Source organism: Crinia signifera, chromosome 7, assembly GCF_055691185.1.
Source record: "Crinia signifera chromosome 7, ASM5569118v1, whole genome shotgun sequence".
NCBI lineage: Eukaryota > Metazoa > Chordata > Amphibia > Anura > Myobatrachidae > Crinia > Crinia signifera.
In genome coordinates, this window is record NC_139223.1 from 41,598,324 (window position 1) to 41,618,072 (window position 19,749).

Sequence of the window (19,749 nt, forward strand, 5' to 3'; positions counted from 1 at the left end):
GTGACCTTGACAAAGCTGAAGGATCAGTGAAAAGCGTCAGTGTTTGGCTGTTGTGTAGAACCATTTGTCTTTCTCAAATTGGATCCATGCAGGACTTTTTTAGTCCCAATTGACCCCACAAGACGTTCTACCTTGACTGGCTGAGATGTTACCTACAAGGAACGGACATTTCCATAGGGAATCTGTACATCTGTCAGAATGAACTTAGGTCTACAGTCATTAGGTCGACCCCACTAGGTCGACTGGCAGGAAGGTCGACCTGACTTAAGGTCGACATGGGCCAAGGTCGACATGACTTAAGGTCGAATTTGCATAAAGGTCGACATGAGGAAGGTTTTTCACTGTTTTTTTTATCCGAATGTCGACACAGTTGGCAATGAGAATCGGACCCTCGCTTCGCTCGCAATGCTTCGGGCACGGTGGCTCGCCACAGCTTTAATAACCTCCTCTACGCCCTAGTGGATGGTAGGGCATGAAATCCCGCCTGTCGGCTCAAAAAACTGTGAAAAACCCCATGTCGACCTTATGACCAGTCGACCTTCCTCATGTCGACCTTTATGCAAATTCGACCTTAAGTCATGTCGACCTTGGCCCATGTCGACCTTAAGTCAAGTCGACCATTTCTGCCAGTCGACCTAGTGGGGTCGACCTAATGACTGTAGACCTAAGTTCATTCTAATAGATGACCGCATCCCTTCCAAAGTACCCCAATTTCTCAAGGGCAGTCATTTACATTCCGTCCACAAGAGGGACAATCCTAGGAACGGACAATTGTCCTTGTCACAGTGGATCAAGGGTGACCACATCGAGGGCCCATATACACCCACATCATTTTATGATATCATTTATTATCATTGTATAGTTTTATACAATTATTTTATATTGTGTTGTATTAAATTATTTCTTGGAATACACTGTTCTTTTAGCACAGCAAACACCCCCCCCCCCTTTCTTTGTTCAAACATGGGATTTACTCCCCACTACATTTTGCTGCATCTTGACAAAACAACACATACGTTTAGCGCCCCAATGATAACTTCTCTCCCCACAGACCAGCGCCTCAATGTGACGGGGGAGAACGATTGCCGGCGGTTACACTGCTCTCTGCGGGACCTCAGCTCTCTACTCCAAGCTGTGGGCAGACTCGCCGAGTATTTCATTGGAGATGTATTTGAAGCCCGTTTCAGTGATGCCCTAACCGTAGTGGAAAGGTAACGGCAAACACCGATTCACGTCACCACCTATACTGACTGGATTGAGATTTGTAACCATTGTCTCTACCCCCTTCTCAAGGTTGGTCAAAGTCACGTTCTATGGCTCTGAAATGAAGCTGTACAATATGGAGACTGCCGTGCCATCTGTATTAAAGCCAGACCTTGCGGACGTGTGAGTGTCTCTGATATTGGCTCTGTCTTTTACATTTCTAATTGCACATTGAGCATCGGCACACATACTATGTAACTAAAGGCTATTAGAGGGGACACACGGTGACAGATGCTTATGGAAGCAAAATCTAATCAGAATCAAATGCAGGACGAATGCTTTTAGCAGATTTCCATCCCAATGTGCGTTCACGTATAGTGGAAATATAAAAGAAACCTATATAGTAGAAATCGAACATACGATACATTGTATGCGGCCCTTTTGCATACGATGGATCCGATCCGATGCTCGTGGAGCGGCGGATTGGAATTGGAGGCAGAACTCGTCTGATTGACACTTTACATTCAAGTTCTTGGTCCAGTTGGTCGAAATTGGATGAAAGGGGCCTTCGTTCTTTTAAGAATTTCCATGGCCACCTTCCTTGCTATAATTAGATCCGAATTATTCGTATTATTATTACCCATGTCGTAAAAATTATCTACAGTAGCTGCATATGCTCTTTTATTGGATCTGAGCAGATGCTACTTACCCTTAGAAATTGTGAAAAGTGCAGCCCTTTCTTGGGGAACCCCAGAGGCCAATAACAATAAATTGAATTGCCATCCGTTGCTTTGTTGTAAAGGGTAGTTGTGAGTCAGCTCTGCTGGTATAAAACTAACTCAAACTGCGCCAGTCTGAATTAGCGCAGATCCCATCTACTAATTTCTAGTCGCAGTTTGGTTGCATACCCTATATTTTTAGGTTTGTCCACACAGACACCAGGGAGCCTGCTGCTTCTTTTATTAGCTGGTCCTACAAATAATTCATATTTCAGTATACACAGCACTTGATTTGTTTTACGTGATTTCCAAGCTATATGTACAGTATATATAATCTCTGTTGCTTTCCTCCTGCAGCCACGCCCAGTCGCTTGCCGCGTTACAAGCTTACTCCCATTGGCTGGCTCGCTACTACAGTGAAGTTCAGCGTCAGAACCCTGAGCAGTTTATCTCTCTCATCTCCACGGCAATGGAGGCTCTTCCCTCGCTCATCAGCACTAAGGTGAGGCAATGTGGAAGCGGATTGGGTTACATGCCCCTCAGATGTTTACGTGATGCCATCTCACCATCTCCTTTCCCGCTTCTTCAGGTACAAGAGAAGCTGCTGCTTTCTGCATGCCATCTACTGGTTTCTGTGGCAACAACGGTGCGGCCCGTGTTTCTCATTAACATTCCTGCTGTCCAGAAGGTCTTCAGCCGTGTAACGGACAGCTCTGCGCAGAGACTACCAGAAGAGGTGGGGGTTGTTTTACTACATAATATCTACACCACAATGTCGGCAATTAGGATGTCGACATTTGAATATCTACCTTTTTTAAATGTTGACATTCTGCAAAAACAGGAGGATTACTACTGGAGGGTAAGGTGTTAGTCACTAGGGAGATTGTTAGGGTGTGGCTGTGGAAGGGGTGGTTAGGCCTAAGCACTAGGTGGAGAGAGAGGGTGAAGGTTTGTCAATACCACCGCAGGAACCGCTAGTAGTACGTCAGCTGACCTACGCATCAGGATTAATATTCCCACTTGCCCCCTCTTCCATATACTGGATGCAGCACAGGTGTTATAAAACCAGCATGGCTGCCTCCTGTCAGCTGCTGTGTCTCAATCCAACTACCACTGCTTACATGGCTGTGATTCCGTATCTGTTCTCCCCTATGCAGGCTCAGGTGTTGCTGTGTCGCGCTCTATCTAATGTTCTGCTTCTCCCGTGGCCAAATGTCCCTGAGGGTGAACAGCAGTGGGGAGAGCGCTCTAGTCACCACACCACCCTCCTGAGCGCTCTGACCAGAGACTACCGCCAGCTGAAGGGCAGCGGCCCTCCTCAGAGGAAAGGCCAACTGGAGGCCAGTAAGTAGCTTCATCCTTGTCCTATATTTCACGTGTAACACTATTTGTCCCCGTTAGCACGGATCATCTACATTTTCCTATGTTGTAATTGTGTAATGACCTGTTTCCCCCCCCACTCACACACTATGTACCTTTCTCTTCCAGCCAAGCGTGTGATCTGCCAGACGCTGGGAGTGCTGCGGGACATTGTAGAGAATATCTCTGGTGAGGGCACCAAGCCTCGACAGATCTGTTACCAGTCCATGCAGGAGGCGGCACAGCTCTCCCTCACCCTTTTCCCAGCCTATATCCACCAGTCCGGTAAGTAGACGCTCTTTCCGTAACTTAAACACCGGTTCTGAGACTGTTCCGTAACCGCTTCTTTGTCAAGACAGTATTGCCAGCCTGTGTGTGTGTGTGTGTGTGTGTGTGTGTGTGCGTGTGTGTGTGCGTGCAAAGCGGTTTATTTCTGCATTACACAAAACAATGCATTTGTCTAGAAGAGGCTACCTATGTAAAGTACGTTGGAAAAATATACTTTTGAGAGACCCTGTGCAGTGCCTTGTTTTCTGTGTCAACTGCTGTGTGAAGCATATAAGGGAATATATATAATTTCCTCAAAAAGAGGCGTTTTGATGCCACAACAGGCGGCTTTACTATGGACGAGCCCCATGTATAAATTAACACCTAGGCTGAGATTTTAAGTGTAACATACAGCTACATCCATGCACTGAGCCTTATTTATGGACACACATGAATTTTTTTTTTTTTTTATTATTGTTTGGAAATTTTAACCACTTTCTAGAGGAGAATCCTTCTGGCTTCATTTTGCTGCATAGCGTAGACGTAAGCAAAATATTTATTGGAAGCCGTGAACGTGTGAGCTGAAATTCATGCTGCCAGGACATGCTGAGACTTGTGGTTCTGCTCCAACTACTCTGCTGGAGGTTAATGGTGTGCTGATTAGTAGACTTGGTCTCCCAGGTAGACCCTACTTCCTTCTGGTGTACGGAAGCTCCTGATCACCTTTTTTCTCTGCAGATGTGACGGAAGAAATGCTCAGCTTTTTCTTGGCCTTGTTCCAAGGACTCCGGGTACAGATGGGAGTACCGTTTACAGAGCAGATTATTCAGACCTTCCTCAACATGTTTACCAGGTAACAGTGGCTATTGTACTAGTATAACCGCCGGCTGACTGAGCGTGGGACTTCTACCTGTGCTGTTCGTTCCTGCTGATCAGGCTGTAGGTGAATGACCTCTAGATGGCACGTCCTAGCTGCTTGTAAAAGAGGTCCAGCATATTTTATTTTGCTGGTGCAAAATATGATCAAGGATTGATTCCCTCCCTAACTCCCTGCCCAAATAGATGTTTGCTGCACATTACGCAGCTATGCAGACAACTTAAAAACGAAATGTTCACCTATAGCTCTATAGTTTTGTTAGTATTCCAGCATAAGGTTCACAACCTTTTTCCTCAGTTAGCATTATTCATAAGCTTCCCGTGCTTTGTTTGAGCATGCTCACTGTGCTCCTGAGAAACATCATGTGACCGCCTCATCCTGCCAGCTTCCAGCACATTGGTTCTGAGTGATCACATGACTTAATGGTCACAGCAGCGTCTCAAAAAAACAGGTGTATTAAATGATGTAGAATACATAGGGAGGGGAGGGGGGGGGGGGGGCGTACATTCAATATTGTCATTATTTGTGTGTTAGAAACTGCGGGCTGTAATGTAATTTTTTATGTGTACTGTTAATATATATTTTATTGTGTATTTAATAGTCTTCATTGTAAGCTGCTAATACTTGTGCACTTTGTTCATAGAGAAGTTTGGAAACAGAGGCCTGCTATGGACCAGCTGGTGGTTAGTCCATGGTGCTGGTCCAAATGAGTGATCTTTGGGGAGATGATCACGGATTAATATTTAATACTGATTGTATTCTGTTGGTCCTCTTGCAGGGAGCAGCTGGCAGAGAGTATACTGCAGGAGGGCAGTGCCGGCTGCCACGTGGTTGAGAGGTTCCTGAAGATCCTGCAGGTGGTAGTGCAGGAACCGGGTCAGGCTTTTAAACCTTTCCTGCCCAGTATTCTGTCCCTCTGCATGGAGCAGCTGTACCCCATCATTGCAGAGGTAAGAGATGGATAGTCACTATTGCTGGTTTACGTGCCCTGTACCCCTCCTCTCTTCCTATTGGTACCCCTTTTGGCTCCTTTTATATGGCTCTAAACACGTTCTCCTCTCCTGGATCCTCCTGCAGCGCCCATCCCCGGATGTGAAATCCGAGCTGTTTGAGCTGCTTTTCCAACTTCTCCATCACAACTGGAGGTATTTCTACCGCTCTTCGGTTCTGGCCAATGTACACCGGGATGGTGCGGATGAACCTATGGAGAACCAGGCACAGTTCATTGGGGTCATGCAGGTGGGTACAGGACCTCAACCTCTCACAGAGAGGCAGAGATATAGGCTGTGTAAAGCCCCAAGGCTGATGCCAGCAAGATGGGTGATGCTTGTTGAATGGAGGTGGGGTGAGACTGGCTGACTGCCCTCCTCGCTACATTGTACATGGCCCTTAGTGCCAGGAGCCTGACTGTAATGATCAGGGCTGTTGTCATGGCAATCTATAGGGGAATATCTCATTGTTCCAAATGTCCCATCCTTTTATTTGCAGGCCTTTGGTCAGTCGTTCCTGCAGCCTGATATCCACCTTTTCAAACAAAATCTCAGCTACTTGGAGACCCTCAACAGCAAACACAAGTTGTACCATAAGGTGAGACCTTACAGAAGTTTTACATCTCATACCCACTTAGTATCTATGGATCTTGTGACAGACTTGGTTAGGACTAAAAGAAACCAGCACTGACCGTTAAATTGGAGTCTCCAGCAAGTATTGCTATGGCCATCGTCCAATTAGTCACTGTCATGACCTTCTGATGTGGTGTGATACCTCCTCCTGAGGCAAGGTGATATCACGCAAGCCAATCACCTCCTAACTGTCAAGCTATTGGCTGGATTTTGTAAAAATGATAGGAGCTGATTGGCTGGTGCGTTTTCACCTTCCACTTTATCACTTCACCAAGCTTATTACTGCTGCCCCCTTGTTCCAGTCTCTAAGCTTGTGGAGTCCTGTCCTTTTAACCGCTTGTCTCCTCTACATCTCTTCTAGAAGCTGTTCCGAGACGTGATGCTCCCCCAGTTTGTCAGTGTTTTACTTCAGGTCCTAATTCACAAGTCCCACGACCTCCTTCAGGAGGAAATCGGTATTGCGGTCTACAACATGGCGTCTGTGGACTTCAATAGTTTCTTCTCTGCCTTCTTGCCGGAGTTCCTAGGTGGCTGCCAGGGTGTGGACAGCGGCCAGAAGAATGTCCTTGCCCGAAACTTTAAGATGGAACGGGTAAGACTGGCTTGTCACCTTCTGTACGTTTTAAATAAAGCGGTTTGTCTTTTGGGGTTTCTTTGAGGCAGCCATATTGTGTGATTAACTAGTATTTGAGTCATCAGTGCACACATGATGGGATGTTGCCCATAGCAACAAATCAGATTCTACTTATTTATTTAGCACCCTTTAGTGATGCTCAACCTCTGTCCTCAGGACCCCCCCAACAGTTCACGGTTTCCATGTCTCCACACAGAATCACAAGTGAAGTAATTAGTCCCACCTGTGGATCTTTTAAAATGTGCCATTGAGTAATGAGTGCATCTGTGCACCTGCCGGGTTATCTGGAAAACATGCACTGTTGGGGGTCCTGAGGACCGAGGTTGAGAACCACTGCTCTAGAAGATGATCGCATCTGATGGGTTGCTCCCATCTTAAGTAAATTTACCTCATGGAGCATTGCGCTGTTCCTAGAGAGAGACCATATTAGATAAACCAGTAAAATGGCTGCCATCTCTTGTGAGTGGCTGATGTTCTACATTAACAAAAGCCACACTGTCTTCCTGTCTTGCAAAGAAATACAGAGCTAATGACAACAGTTATGCACCATTGCATTGACGACCTATATAACTTTATAAGAAAGACTTTTGCAAACTCAATCGTCTTTTTTTTTATTTCCCCCCACAGGACCTGCCTTCATTTACCCAGTGTGTGCATCGCTTGGTCAATGACCTCCGATACTACAGGCTCTGCAATGACAGCCTCCCCCCAGGAACTGTGAAACTGTGACAGACCCAACTCCCCGCTGACACCTCTCTCTGCATCAATAGTCTTAACTTACCCGCTACAGATGTGAAACCCCCGGCTACGCCACTCATCTTGGGTTTTTTATTTTCTGTTTGTTTTTTTTAAGAACTTTTGGACGATTCTTCGCACTTTCTCTGAGAGATCTCCGTGCCTCTCCTGGTCTCTCCATTGAATCCCTTTGTTTTAAAGGGTTGTTTATAAAATCCCTCTTTAGACTCAGGGGTTAGGGAAATAAACTCCTCGTCTTTTTAACTATAATATCTTAAATTCCACAAACCTTCAATATCATTCCCTGATATCGGAGAATGTGGGTTGCCGACGCCCGTTATGGACATTGATGTCTGGATTTTAAAAGACTGTATAGTCCAATTACCTGCCCCAGTCACTTTGGGGGCACACCATTTATGATGTAATGTTTTATATATAAATATATTATTGTTTTTTTTTGTTTTTGTTATCATTCCATTGTGAAATCGCAAAATCGCTTCTCGCGAATAAAACCAATGCCTTGTTTATATCTGAGGGGTCCTTTTTTATTTTATTTTTTTTAAATATGGAATTGGGTTGGGTTTTTTGTCACAGGGACATTTGCTAAATCGAATGTGACATTGGGGGTTATTCTAGTTCACTCTTTCTGACAAATTCCTTCTTAGATGGACAAAACCATGTGCACTGCAGGTGGGGCAGGTGTAACATGTGCAGGGAGAATTAGATTTGGGTGGGGTTTTACTTCAGTGAGATCTATATTGCAGTGTAAAAATAAAGCAGTCAATATTTTCCCTGCACAGAATCAATATAACTCACCCAAATCTAATTCTCTCTGCACATTTTACATTTGCCCCCCTGCAGTACACATGGTTTTGTCAGAACGACTGAACTAGAATAAGGCCCATTGAGAGACTGGTTTGAAAATAAGTCTAAGACCCCAGTTATTCTTTTCCAGAAGGGTGGAACAACATCTAGCTGTATGTTCAATGCAGCACTAAATATTAAGAAGAGGACTAGTCGTATGGAAAACAATTATACTGTCCTCCTAAGTAAAACAATCACGTGAGACTACATGCAACAGGGGCAGTGTCACATTGTGAGTAGGGGAATGGAGGAAACAGGACGCCGCAGACTGGAGCGCTGTACACACGGGACGATTCTAGCAAGTATCGCCGGGTGCATATATACATGTGCATACAGGGTGACGGTCACCGGGTGCGCGCTCCAAAGACCAGCCCTGAAGTGGTCGCAAGCACATGCTGCTGTGACCAGCGGCTTCCCCCGGCAGAGTGTCTCCTCATCAGCGACCATCAGGACACTGAGCAATTTGGTTGCTGAGCGATATATTGCTCAGCGACCAATCGCTCCTTGCGTGCGGGGCTTGAGAGTTAAATAGTGTAAAGGCCCTCATACACAAGTAAGATTTGGGCCATTCCACCCGATTCCAACGGATCCTGCCGCGTAATCGGTTTGACATCTCCTCCAACCCGATGCGCACCAGGTCAAACACTACAGATTAAACCTGCTGTAGGTTCAGTCTATCGTATTGGACCGATCAGCAGCACATCGTGGGTGCATTTTAGCACCCATGATGTGTTGGGTCCGATCCGTAGGTGTGCCAGCGGTGAAGCACTGCTGGCAGACACCTAAGTGCAGGGGCGGACAGTGGCAGGGCAGGAAGCAGCAGCTGAATTTTAAAATATATTTTCCACTCCCCCCTCTTGATTACTTGTCTTACCTCTTCTTATAAGAGAGCTCCAGGCCCCTGAAGATTTAGCCCTCATTTACTCCAAAACCCAGAGAGTACCCAAGCACTGAAGAATTCCCTTGATTTATACCTCAAGACCAATCTCCCTTCACATACCTCATCCCCCGACCCATTGGTGTTCTTGAAAGGCAGTTGTCCGAGGCACTTCCATACAAATTGCCTCAAAGCTAAAAAGGGACTTAAAGAAACAAAATAGATATAGCCAAATCAGAAGTTGCCAACTTAGAAAAAGAACATAAGCAAAACCCCTCAAACAAGGACATTTACAAATGTCTTAAGACTGCAAGGGATAATCTTAACTCCTATGCAATAGCAGAAATACATTGAAACATCCAACGACTCAACCAAAGGTATTATACCTTAGATAACAAAAACTGGCATGCAAACTTCGGGGCCACAGAGCTAAAGAACGTATCCAGGCTATTTTACAACACTTCTGGTATCACGATAGTTGACCCCTTTGGCATAGCCAACACATTTGCAGACTATTATTCACGCCTATATAACCTAAAAAATCACCCTGACACTCCCCAACCGAACTAACTTTCTTAAAAACCTCCCTCTGAGGTCTATATCAACCCAAGATATCGAATTTTTGAATTCCCTCTGTACTCTCCAAGAGGTTGAGCCAGCCATGTCTTCACTTCCAATAAAGCCCCTGGCCCAGATGGCTTCACTGCCAATTTTTATAAACATTTTTAAAAAAACCTTGCCCCAGTGTTTTTGAACCTCTTTCAAGATTCTACCGCCCTCTCTTTATTCCCCAAATAGATGTTAGAATCCCGAATTGTAACCATTCCGAAACCAGGAAGAACACCCCCTGCAGTGCAAAATTACCGCCCCATTGCTCTACTAAATGTAGATGTCAAAATTGTTTGCAAAAATTATAGCCAATAGACTCTCCCCTGTTACCCACCATCATTAACCCAGACCAAGTGGGATTTGTGGTTGGCAGACAAGCGTATGATAATATAAGAAAAGTTATAAATATTATTGAGCATTGCCATGGTTCCGGGCAGCCTCTTCTCTTGCTCTCGCTTGATGCTGAGAAAGCTTTTGATAGGCTGCACTAGAACTATGTGCAACAAACATTACAGAAGTTTGGAATCACAGGTACTTTTCTTGATGCTATTCTAGCTCTACACTCCTGTCCGCCGGCCAAAGTATTCGCCAATGGCTGCCAATCCACAAATTTTGACCTAACCAACGGAACTAGACGGGGCTGCCCCCTCTCCCCGTTAATATTTGTTCTTGCTATAGAACCGCTGGCAGAATATATCAGAAATGATCCCTTGATATCAGGCCCATTGGTAGGGGGGACTCTGCACAAAGTTTGTCTATTTGCTGATGATATTTTAGTTTCTCACAAACCCAGAACCATCTCTTCCCCGGTTACACTCCTCCCTCGAGCTTTACACTCAAATCTCCCAATTATAAACTAAATACTTACAAAAAAAGAAGCCCCCCCCATTAAATATTTCTACTGACTCCATTCAATCCATGAAAGCGCACTACAAATATGCTTGTCAAAATAAATCTCTTAAATACCTAGGGCGTCACTTTGCTAGAGACTCTGACCTTGTGGCTTGTAATTTCGACCCCTTACTAAGAGTCTTCGAGGCATTAACCACGGAATGGCTTTTGCGGGATCTCTAATGGATTGGGCGCGTAGCAGCAGCCAAGATGATTCTCCTACCCAGACTCATGTATTTATTCAGAACCATCCCTCGCTCTTTTCCCATATCAATTTGCAATAAGTTTAATCGCATCCTTTCAAAATTATGTTTGGGCAGGAAAGAAAGCTAAACTTGCCAGATCTATTCTTATTGCCCCGAAAGACAAAGGGGGAATAGCGTTTTCAGATTTAGAAAAGTACCATTCATCCTGCATTCTCAGCCAAATTAGAGACTGGACCAATACAGATCTCCCCAAACCCTGGGTCACCACAGAACAGACTGTTATATCTCCCTTTCAATTACTAGATTTGCTTTGGCTTCCCCCTTCGACTATTCCTCCCTCCGCTAGTAAATGTAAACCAATCACCACCACCTTATCCCTATGGCACAAAATATGTAGGAACAAATCAGACCACTCTGGCCCCTCCTCATATCTATCGCTTCAATCAATTGCATTTATATTCCCAAACCTAGACTTGAGGTCTTGGATCTCACAAGGCCTTGTGTCTCTCTAAGATGTCCAAACACAGGATAGCCTATTTTCATTTTCTCAACTCCAAAAATCGATTCCAAATCCCAAAACAAGATTTCTATAAATATCTTTAAATTAGAAGCTGGCTTACTACGTTCCACAATAAACCCTTGATCCCTGGGAACTGCTTGAAACCACTCTCCCTTCTCATCCACGCTAAATCAAGCAGGGGAAAGATCTCAAGATGGTATGGATATATTATAACAGAATCCATGAATCTGGTATTTCCCTCCCAGACTAAATGGGAGAGGGATCTTAATGATATTTTTGACCCAGAAATTTGGGAGCAGATATTCTCCTGTTTAAAAATCTCAAGATGCGTCTCCCACACAGATGTTTCTCAAACTCATTCACAGAATTTACCTTACCCCTGAATTCTTGCATAAGATCTTGCCCAAAGCCACACCCTCCTGCTGGAGAGGATGCGGACAGACTGGGAGCATCCTGCATGTTTTTTTGGTTATGTTCCCACATTCAGGCCATTCTAATCTCAAAAGTACTGGGCTATCATGTCCCCCTGAGTCCCCTGATTGCTTTATTTCACTATTCATATCCACTAGGCTGTGTACACAATGGGGCGATTTTGTCTAATATCGTGGGCAATATGGTCGCTGAACGACCATATTGCCCGAGATGGGAGTGTGCACCGGCGATATATCGCCGGGTGCGCGCTCTCGTTTTTCCCCTGTAGTGATCGCTGGTCTCAGGAACATGCTCCTGCAACCAGCTGATTTCCACTGTCGGGCTCCCCCGGCAGTTTCTTTTTCATCATCTCTGGATGCTGATGCAAACGGGACACTGAGCGATCTATATCCCCCCCGTGTGTACGGGGCTTAAGGCTGCTATAGCCCAGCAATGGAAAAACTCCAATTATTCCCTCCATTCTCGGTATAGAAGCCAAGATCAAGAAACCAATATATTTCCCAGCAAAAAAAGCTTGGAAAAAACAGGCGCCTCAAGGGGACGTGTGGTCAAGCAGCTCACACTAGGGGGTGTCTAGTCCCCAATCGAGATCTACAAGGAAAAACAAAAGCTGTGGTGGTGGAGCTCTAAAATTAATCTAAATAGTGAATCAATTGGGTAGTACAGCAGTCTGATTAATATTTTAAATGAGCATTAAAAGATAATAACAATATATGTATAGCAACTAGTGACTGTCATAATAAAAAAAAATGCAGAATAAAAAATAATTATAAAGTAATACAAATTATTAAGGACAAACGACTTAGGGGGTTATTCTAGTTCACTCTTTCTGACAAAATCCTTCTTAGATGGACAAAACCATGTGCACTGCAGGTGGGGCAGATGTTACTTGTGCTGAGAGAATTAGATTTGGGTGGGGTTTTACTTCAAAGTGAAATCTATATTGCAGTGTAAAAATAAAGCAGCCAGTATTTACCCTGCACAGAAACAAAATAACTCACCCAAATCTAATTCTCTCTGCACATGTTATATCGGGATGCAGTTAAGATCCTGGCGGTCGGGATCCCGGCGTTCAGAATCCCGACCGCCGAAATGCCGACACTTTCTCCCTCCTGGGGTGTCCACGACACCCCTGGAGGGAGAATAAAATAGCGTGCCGAGCGTAGCGTGGCACCGGGCCCGCTGCGTGGCGAGCGCAGCGAGCCCGCAAGGGGGGGCGATCCACGTCCCCCCCTTGTCGGCATTTCGGCTGTCGAGATTCCGGCTTCGGGATTCTGAACGCCGGGATCCCGACCGCCGGGATTCAATACTGAATCCGTTATATCTGCCCCCCTGCAGTGCACATGGTTTTGTCCATCTAAGAAGAATTTTGTCAGAAAGAGTGAACTAGAATAACCCCCTTAGTTGTCGGAGTCCCAAATGGTGGATAAGTACGGTCCCTGGTAAGTATCCAAGTTGAAGATTGTAATTTTAAGGGAGTCCATAGACCTTGCAGGATTAGGTTTCGCTGGAGGGAGAGTTGCAATCCTCAATCATAAAGGCATCCTCACTTGTATGCGATCCATATATGCAAACTTTAAGCAGGTGTGTTATCCCAATTGTAGCAGTTGTAAATGCAGGTTTTTGGGAGTAGACCAGGAACCAAGGTTAGAGGCCGGCTTGAATAAAAGCTTGGGAACTCCGATATATCCTCAGAAAGTCCAACAGGTTAAAATCAGCAGGTGCTTCCTAACATGTTTCATTGCTGGCAAGCAACTTTATTAAAGGTATAGCTCCTGTGTGTGCTCTGGGTTTTTATACCCATAGACAGGAAGTGCATTTCACATAAGTGACTAATTTACCCAATTGATTCATCAATTAAATAATATAACAACATATCCTTATATATAATTCGCTTTAGACTGTGTCTAATATTTTTCAATAATATAGAATAGGAGGCAGACCTATATATAATATAAATTTATATGTACATTCTGGAGATACAAACATAAGTTAATCGCGGCACTCCATTTCCGGGTGTCGGAACGCACGCTGGGCACCGACTTCCGGTATATGGAGCGCAGAAAATGACCAGAAGAAGCCAAGATTCACAAACATTTTATTTGAAACAGCTCCCAGCCCATACAACCCCTCTTCTTTTACCAAAAATATCGGTTTTACCCAGACTTCCCAATCACACAACCTCTCAATTGAAAGCCTTCACTCCCCATCTTCTTCTTCTCCCCCCCCCCCTCCCCCCTTACTTATTCCTCTTTAACCATTGACCATGTAAATGCATCGACCCTTGATCTGTTTGGTATTATGCATGTCATGTAAAATGTTTTGGTATCTTCATAAAACCTCAATAAAAATGATTAATTAAAAAAAATATATATATATTTTCAAAAGACGGGCCGGCCGCTGATTGGCTGAGAGAATTTTCTCAGCCAATAACTGGCCGCCCATTCTTTTGAAAAAATTTCATTTCCGCTTTCCGCCCCGCTGCCCTTAACCCGCCACTGCAGCTCCCTGGGAGTTTGCATTCAATAAATTTACCTCACGATTTGGACCCCTCGCAGCAGCAGCGTTTATAAGGAATATATGTGACATGTTGGTGAGGACAGTGCTGTGAGAGACCAGAAGCAGTGTCGTCATGTGAGGAGCAGGGTTGGATTTGCAATCGGAAAGATGGAGCTACAGCACCACACGCTGCATCAATGAGACCCTCATAATTCAGCGTCTGAATGTTTCCTATTATGGCTTGCCATCAGCTGCCTGACTGGGAATCCACCAGTAGTCAGTAATCCTGGCCCATAACAAATTGATGACCTTTTTTTTATGTTGTACTCTTTTTACCTTTATTTGCAGGGAACTGCCTACATTTTCACTAAGCAATGATAATAGTAGTAGCTGTTGCTGGGCAGAACACTTTACCCTATTTCACCTTTTAGGAGTCAATACCCCATAGTATCCCTGCTCAGTTGGTGGCTGCACATAAATTTGACCGTTTCCAGACTACCCAGCTGGTCACATGTTCCAGGTCTCTGACTGACTCTGAGAGCCTGTGCCTTAGGGCATTGGGTCATATATAGCCTGGATGCAGCGTGCCTACCAGTTTTACAAAACCCTTCATTTAACTACTGTAGGTCATACTTGCCTACCTGACCCTCTCCATGCGGGAGAAAATGCTCTGTTTCTGGACTTCCCTGGTAATGTATGATTGCCATCACCTGTGGGGAGCTAGGTAAAGGTGTTTCACCACAGGTGATGGCAATCATACATTACCAGGGAAGTCCAGGAGCAGAGCATTTTCTCCTGCATGGAGAGGGTCAGGTAGGCAAGTATGCTGTAGGTCATGGGTCTTCAACCTGTGGCCCTCCAGATGTTGTGAAACTACATGTTCCAACATGCATTGCCTCATTTTTTTTCTATAAGAGCATGCCAAAAAACCTCAGGGCATGCTGGGACATGTAGTTCCACAACATCTGGAGGGCCACAGGTTGAAGACCTGTGCTGTAGGTTGTTACCGCAGCTGTTGGAGAGCGGTATGCTGCTCGGCGAATCCCTGGTAACACAACTCTGATACAAAAGTTTGTGAAAAGAGAGGATAGCGCTCCAAGGTAACTACATACCCAAGGTGACTTGGTATTTTTTAATATGTGCTTGAACAAGAAACATGCAATAACATATAGCAAGATGTTTCTAGGATCTACAATTTTCCAGGAGTAAAAGCACTTAGGTCTCATGCATGTAGTGACTCCCCTTTAGTAAATTTTTCCCATTGTATTTATTTCATTGTAATTTTTTGTTGTGCTCAGTCTCAGTTGTAAATATCAACAGAAGCATCCCACTACTACCCCTTTCACATCGCACGTATAACCCGGGTGGAAGTGCGATGTGAAAGCACCAGAGTGAATAATGCGGGTTGACCAACCCGTCCATTCAACCTGTTTTATAAAAAGGGGTAAACCCGGGTCACGCAGTGTATTATTGGTGATCCGGGTTTGGTGTTAAAAGGTGGGGCAGTACAGATGGTGTAATGGTTAGCAATGCTGCATCACAGCACTGAGGTCATGGGTTTCATTCCCACCATGGCTCTAACTGTGCAGAGTTTGTATATTCTCCCGGTGCCTGCGTGGGTTTCCTCCGGGTACTCCGGTTTCCTCCCACAATCCAAAAATATACTGGTAGGCTAATTGGCTCCCAACAAAATGAACCCTAGAATGACTGTGTGTGCATGTATATGTGGTAGGGAATATAGATTGTAAGCTGCACTGGGGCAGGGACTGATATTCTCTGTAAAGTTCTGCGGAATATGTGTGCGCTATACAGGGTTTGTATAAAAAGTAATGAGACCAAATTTGGGAAAAAATATTTATTGAAGATATCGCTACAAACCATTACAATTCTTCAAAATAAGACTCTTGTGCGTCAACACACTTCTGCTAACGGGTTGTCCGTGGTTGGAAGGTGCCCTGAAAGTCCTTTTCCGGAACGTGCTTCAAGCAGCGCATCAAAGCTGCTTTGACCTCTGCTACGGTCCCATGGTGGTGTCCATTGAGGGCTGTCTTCACTCGGGGGAACAGGAAACAAAGTCAGCTGGGGCCAGATCGGGGCTGTGGAAGCGTTGCGATGCGTTCCGGGCCAGGTAGTCGTTAACTACAAAGCAGGTGTGGCTTGGTGCATTGTCATGATGCAGCTTACGATTGGCGGCAATGCACTTTCTGGCTCATGGCTAACGTCTCCATAGCCGATTTTTTTGAGACCTACGCAGAATTTAATGGCGTATCGCTGTTCGATAGAATGTTGCATTTTTAAGCTTAAACAGAGCCCAGGGACAGGAGACCACTAAAACCACAATACGAACCACATGGAAGCTCGTAGGCGACTGATGCCCGGTGCATGTTGAAGCTGACTTCCCCCTCCATCGAACCCGCCTGGAACATGCGCGCTGCGATGTAACAGTCTCGTCAGAAAAAAAAAGGTCTCATTACATTTTATACAAACCCTGTATAAGAAACTGTTAATAAATAATAAAATTGAATAGCAGCTATTTGATATAACTGGTGACTTTTGCCAGCCCTATCAGCCCTACATTTATTGTCAGGTCAAAACCACCAAGAACCGGTGACTTCCAAAAGTCACTGCCTAGAAAATCTAGGACAAGATCTCTAGGGGGACCCATTTAGTAAGGAAGGATTTATTTCTTGGTGTGTCGAAGCAGGAAATGTAAAACTGCAATTGTAAAGCAGAAAACGCTATGTTTTGCATTGAATAGTGTTCTGTATTACATTCCCGCTTACTTGGGGACTTATGTTAGTACCGTTTATCCCATTTTTTAAATCCCAATTGCCTCCACTGAATGATGCAAATCTGCAATATTCCCGAGTGTACTGGTGCCCTTCACAGGTACCAATTGTCAGGACCACCATAGCAGCTACCCTTGCTCCCTGTGCTGTCTCCGACCTGTGGTGCCCTGACGCGATGCTCTCTGCCCTGGCACTCACCTCTGCTTCTGATGTCGGCACCGACCTGCCACCAGGGTCCATGTCCCTTTGCTGGGTGTCAGTTCTGATGTGCAGTGTCTTGGCGTTCTGGCTCCAGGTAGCGTGAGGCGCGATCCGCCATGATGGTGTCCGCGTCTGTGTAGGCCTCAGGCTGGGAAGCGCCGGCTGCAGCGCCTCCGTGTAGTATTCCTCGCCGGCTGGTTTGTGTCGCCACAACGGGCGGCGGCCATCTTGTTGGTTTCCAGAGCCTATACTTCGCAGCTCCAGCCGTGATGTCATCCCTGCGGCCAATCACAGTACAGCTCAACACTTAAATACTGACTAGCCGGGCCAGACCGGCAGTCAGTACAATGTTGTCTATCTGATAGCATCTCGGTGCATCTCTGGCAATTCCTGCAGTCTCCGCTGCAGCCTGACTCCAATCCTCTGGGTGAAGTCTTCTCGGTATCCACTCCTGCTGGTCGTCCACTGCTCATCCATATTCTTCCACGGAACCTTCACTGCCGCCTTTAAGGATACAAGGTTAAACACCCCAAAGGTGTCATCTTCCTCCCTCTGATCCTGACGGTCATTGTCCGTGGCCAGTTTCCCTGGTGTCCTAGCAGCCACGACCTCATTCAGCAAGACCCCTTCCATTTGACTTCATCTTACTCCACTCCTATCATTATTATCTTCAAATCATCGTTATCCTCAATTCTTCCAATAATATCTTCAGTCATCATTATCTTCAAACTCCTTCAGCAAGTTCTTCATTATTATCTTCAACAGGTTATTATTATTGTCTTTATTACTACTCATCCAATATCTACAGTTATATCATTGTGCCATTACCAATAACTTTTGTATCGCAGTATCTTTCATTAAAAAAGGTTTAATTTTATCCTATTGCCTCATTCCGCTCTGTCGTCCATGCAACAGCCCTACATCAAAGCACCCAGCCTCCGTTACACTCCGGCTGGTGCTTCACCAAGCTCACGAAACGTGACACCAATGAAAGCAGTCACACAGTAGGCTAGTGCATTTATACACATGTACCACTCAGTGGCATATTTATAATGGGTGCATGGTGCACATGGAGGTGCTACACCACACATGGTGTATCCTTTTTTTTTTTTTTTTTTTTTAAATACTTACCCTTCAGAGTCCTGTGATGCCAGATGCAGCACTGCTGAAATCCCCAGGAAAATGGCTGCTGCACCATTTTTCCGAAGATTTGTGCATGCACAGTAGGGTCTGAGCATTCTAGCTTGACTCCAACAGCATGGTACTGGTGCTGGCAGGGATGAGGGGGGCCTGGACGGAGAAGACTGCGCATGGGACTCCTTTATTAAGATGTTTCTGGTACCACTGTATCAATAAGCTCTTATGGATTAATCCGGCATGGCCAAATGCCTTGCTATAGTTTTAGCATTCCCTGACAGCAAAACTGTGAGAAGTCATGATGGGACTGTAGTTTCACAGCTGGAGGGACATAGTTTGGACATGCCTTGGTTAAATAGTCTCAAATTCATTTTGGTGTGACGTCTAAGCAGTTTTTTTTTTTCTGTTATCTGCGAAATGTTCCTAAACATTTTGTATTTATTTGTTTTCTTGATAGTAATGGAATGTTTCCTGCTAATTGCTTAGATGCAACGTTAGGTCACAGTGTGTAATCAGCTTTTACTGCCAACAGCACGGACGCCCAGCACATATGTCCGAGCCGCAACTAGGATATTTATCACCCGGACAAGACAGTCATTTGACTGAAATTATGCCACACTGTAGTCAGGGCCGGTGCGAGCTGTCCCGGCACCCTAGGCAAATCTTCCCCCGCAGCCCCCCCCCCCTCCCCTCAACATAGCCGGGGAGTGGGACTCCCACCCCCTGGCTTTCTTCAGAGGCTGCTGGAGCAGAGCCCTCTCTCCACCCGGCACTTCTCATCCGTGCCGCACAGATAGCGCCGTGGCTATCTGCGGGTGAGCTTACACCCACCCGCCTAGAAAGAAATCCCATTCAAAGGACTGGGCGGCCGCTGATGGGAATTCTTTCTATTCTCGCGCCGCGCACCCGGTCTCTATGCATCTGCGGTCCCCGCTCCTGACCCTGCCTGCCGCAGCGCCGCTACATCTGAAGAGGCTGAGGCTCTCCCAGTGCACAATACAGATTACAGCCTGCACCTACAGGTACCCAGGACCGGATCCCGCCCACAGCCTGCTTCTGTCACTCCCCCGGCCGGTCCCCACTCCCTTCCTGCCGCTCCCCCCCTCGCATGGCTAGCTGCGGTAGTCACCCTATTTTATTATCCCACCACGCCCTAGTGGATGGTAGGGCATGAAATACCACCTGTTGGCACATGTCGGCTCAAACAAAGTAAAAAAAACCATGTCGACCTAATGCTTGTCGACCATCATGCTGTAGACCAAATTACCGTATCCCAAAAGCAGGTAGGTGTATATAGTGAAGATAGAC

The 19,749-nt window shown here is 45.6% G+C and overlaps 1 protein-coding gene across 2 annotated transcripts in view; it reads left to right on the forward strand.

Moving 5' to 3' along the window:
• The window catches only part of XPO6 (exportin 6), a 31,993-nt gene extending 24,048 nt beyond the window's left edge, over positions 1-7,945 (forward strand). For both annotated transcript variants that reach the window (XM_083152891.1, XM_083152892.1), the window contains exons 13-24: positions 1,052-1,211; positions 1,294-1,386; positions 2,280-2,424; positions 2,512-2,658; positions 3,080-3,266; positions 3,411-3,566; positions 4,287-4,401; positions 5,204-5,375; positions 5,503-5,664; positions 5,914-6,012; positions 6,409-6,639; positions 7,309-7,945. In XM_083152891.1, coding sequence (XP_083009017.1) covers positions 1,052-1,211; positions 1,294-1,386; positions 2,280-2,424; positions 2,512-2,658; positions 3,080-3,266; positions 3,411-3,566; positions 4,287-4,401; positions 5,204-5,375; positions 5,503-5,664; positions 5,914-6,012; positions 6,409-6,639; positions 7,309-7,410 — 1,769 coding nt within the window. In that variant the 3' untranslated portion in view covers positions 7,411-7,945. The remainder of the gene's footprint in view (positions 1-1,051; positions 1,212-1,293; positions 1,387-2,279; positions 2,425-2,511; positions 2,659-3,079; positions 3,267-3,410; positions 3,567-4,286; positions 4,402-5,203; positions 5,376-5,502; positions 5,665-5,913; positions 6,013-6,408; positions 6,640-7,308) is intronic.
• The last annotated feature ends 11,804 nt before the right edge of the window (positions 7,946-19,749 follow it).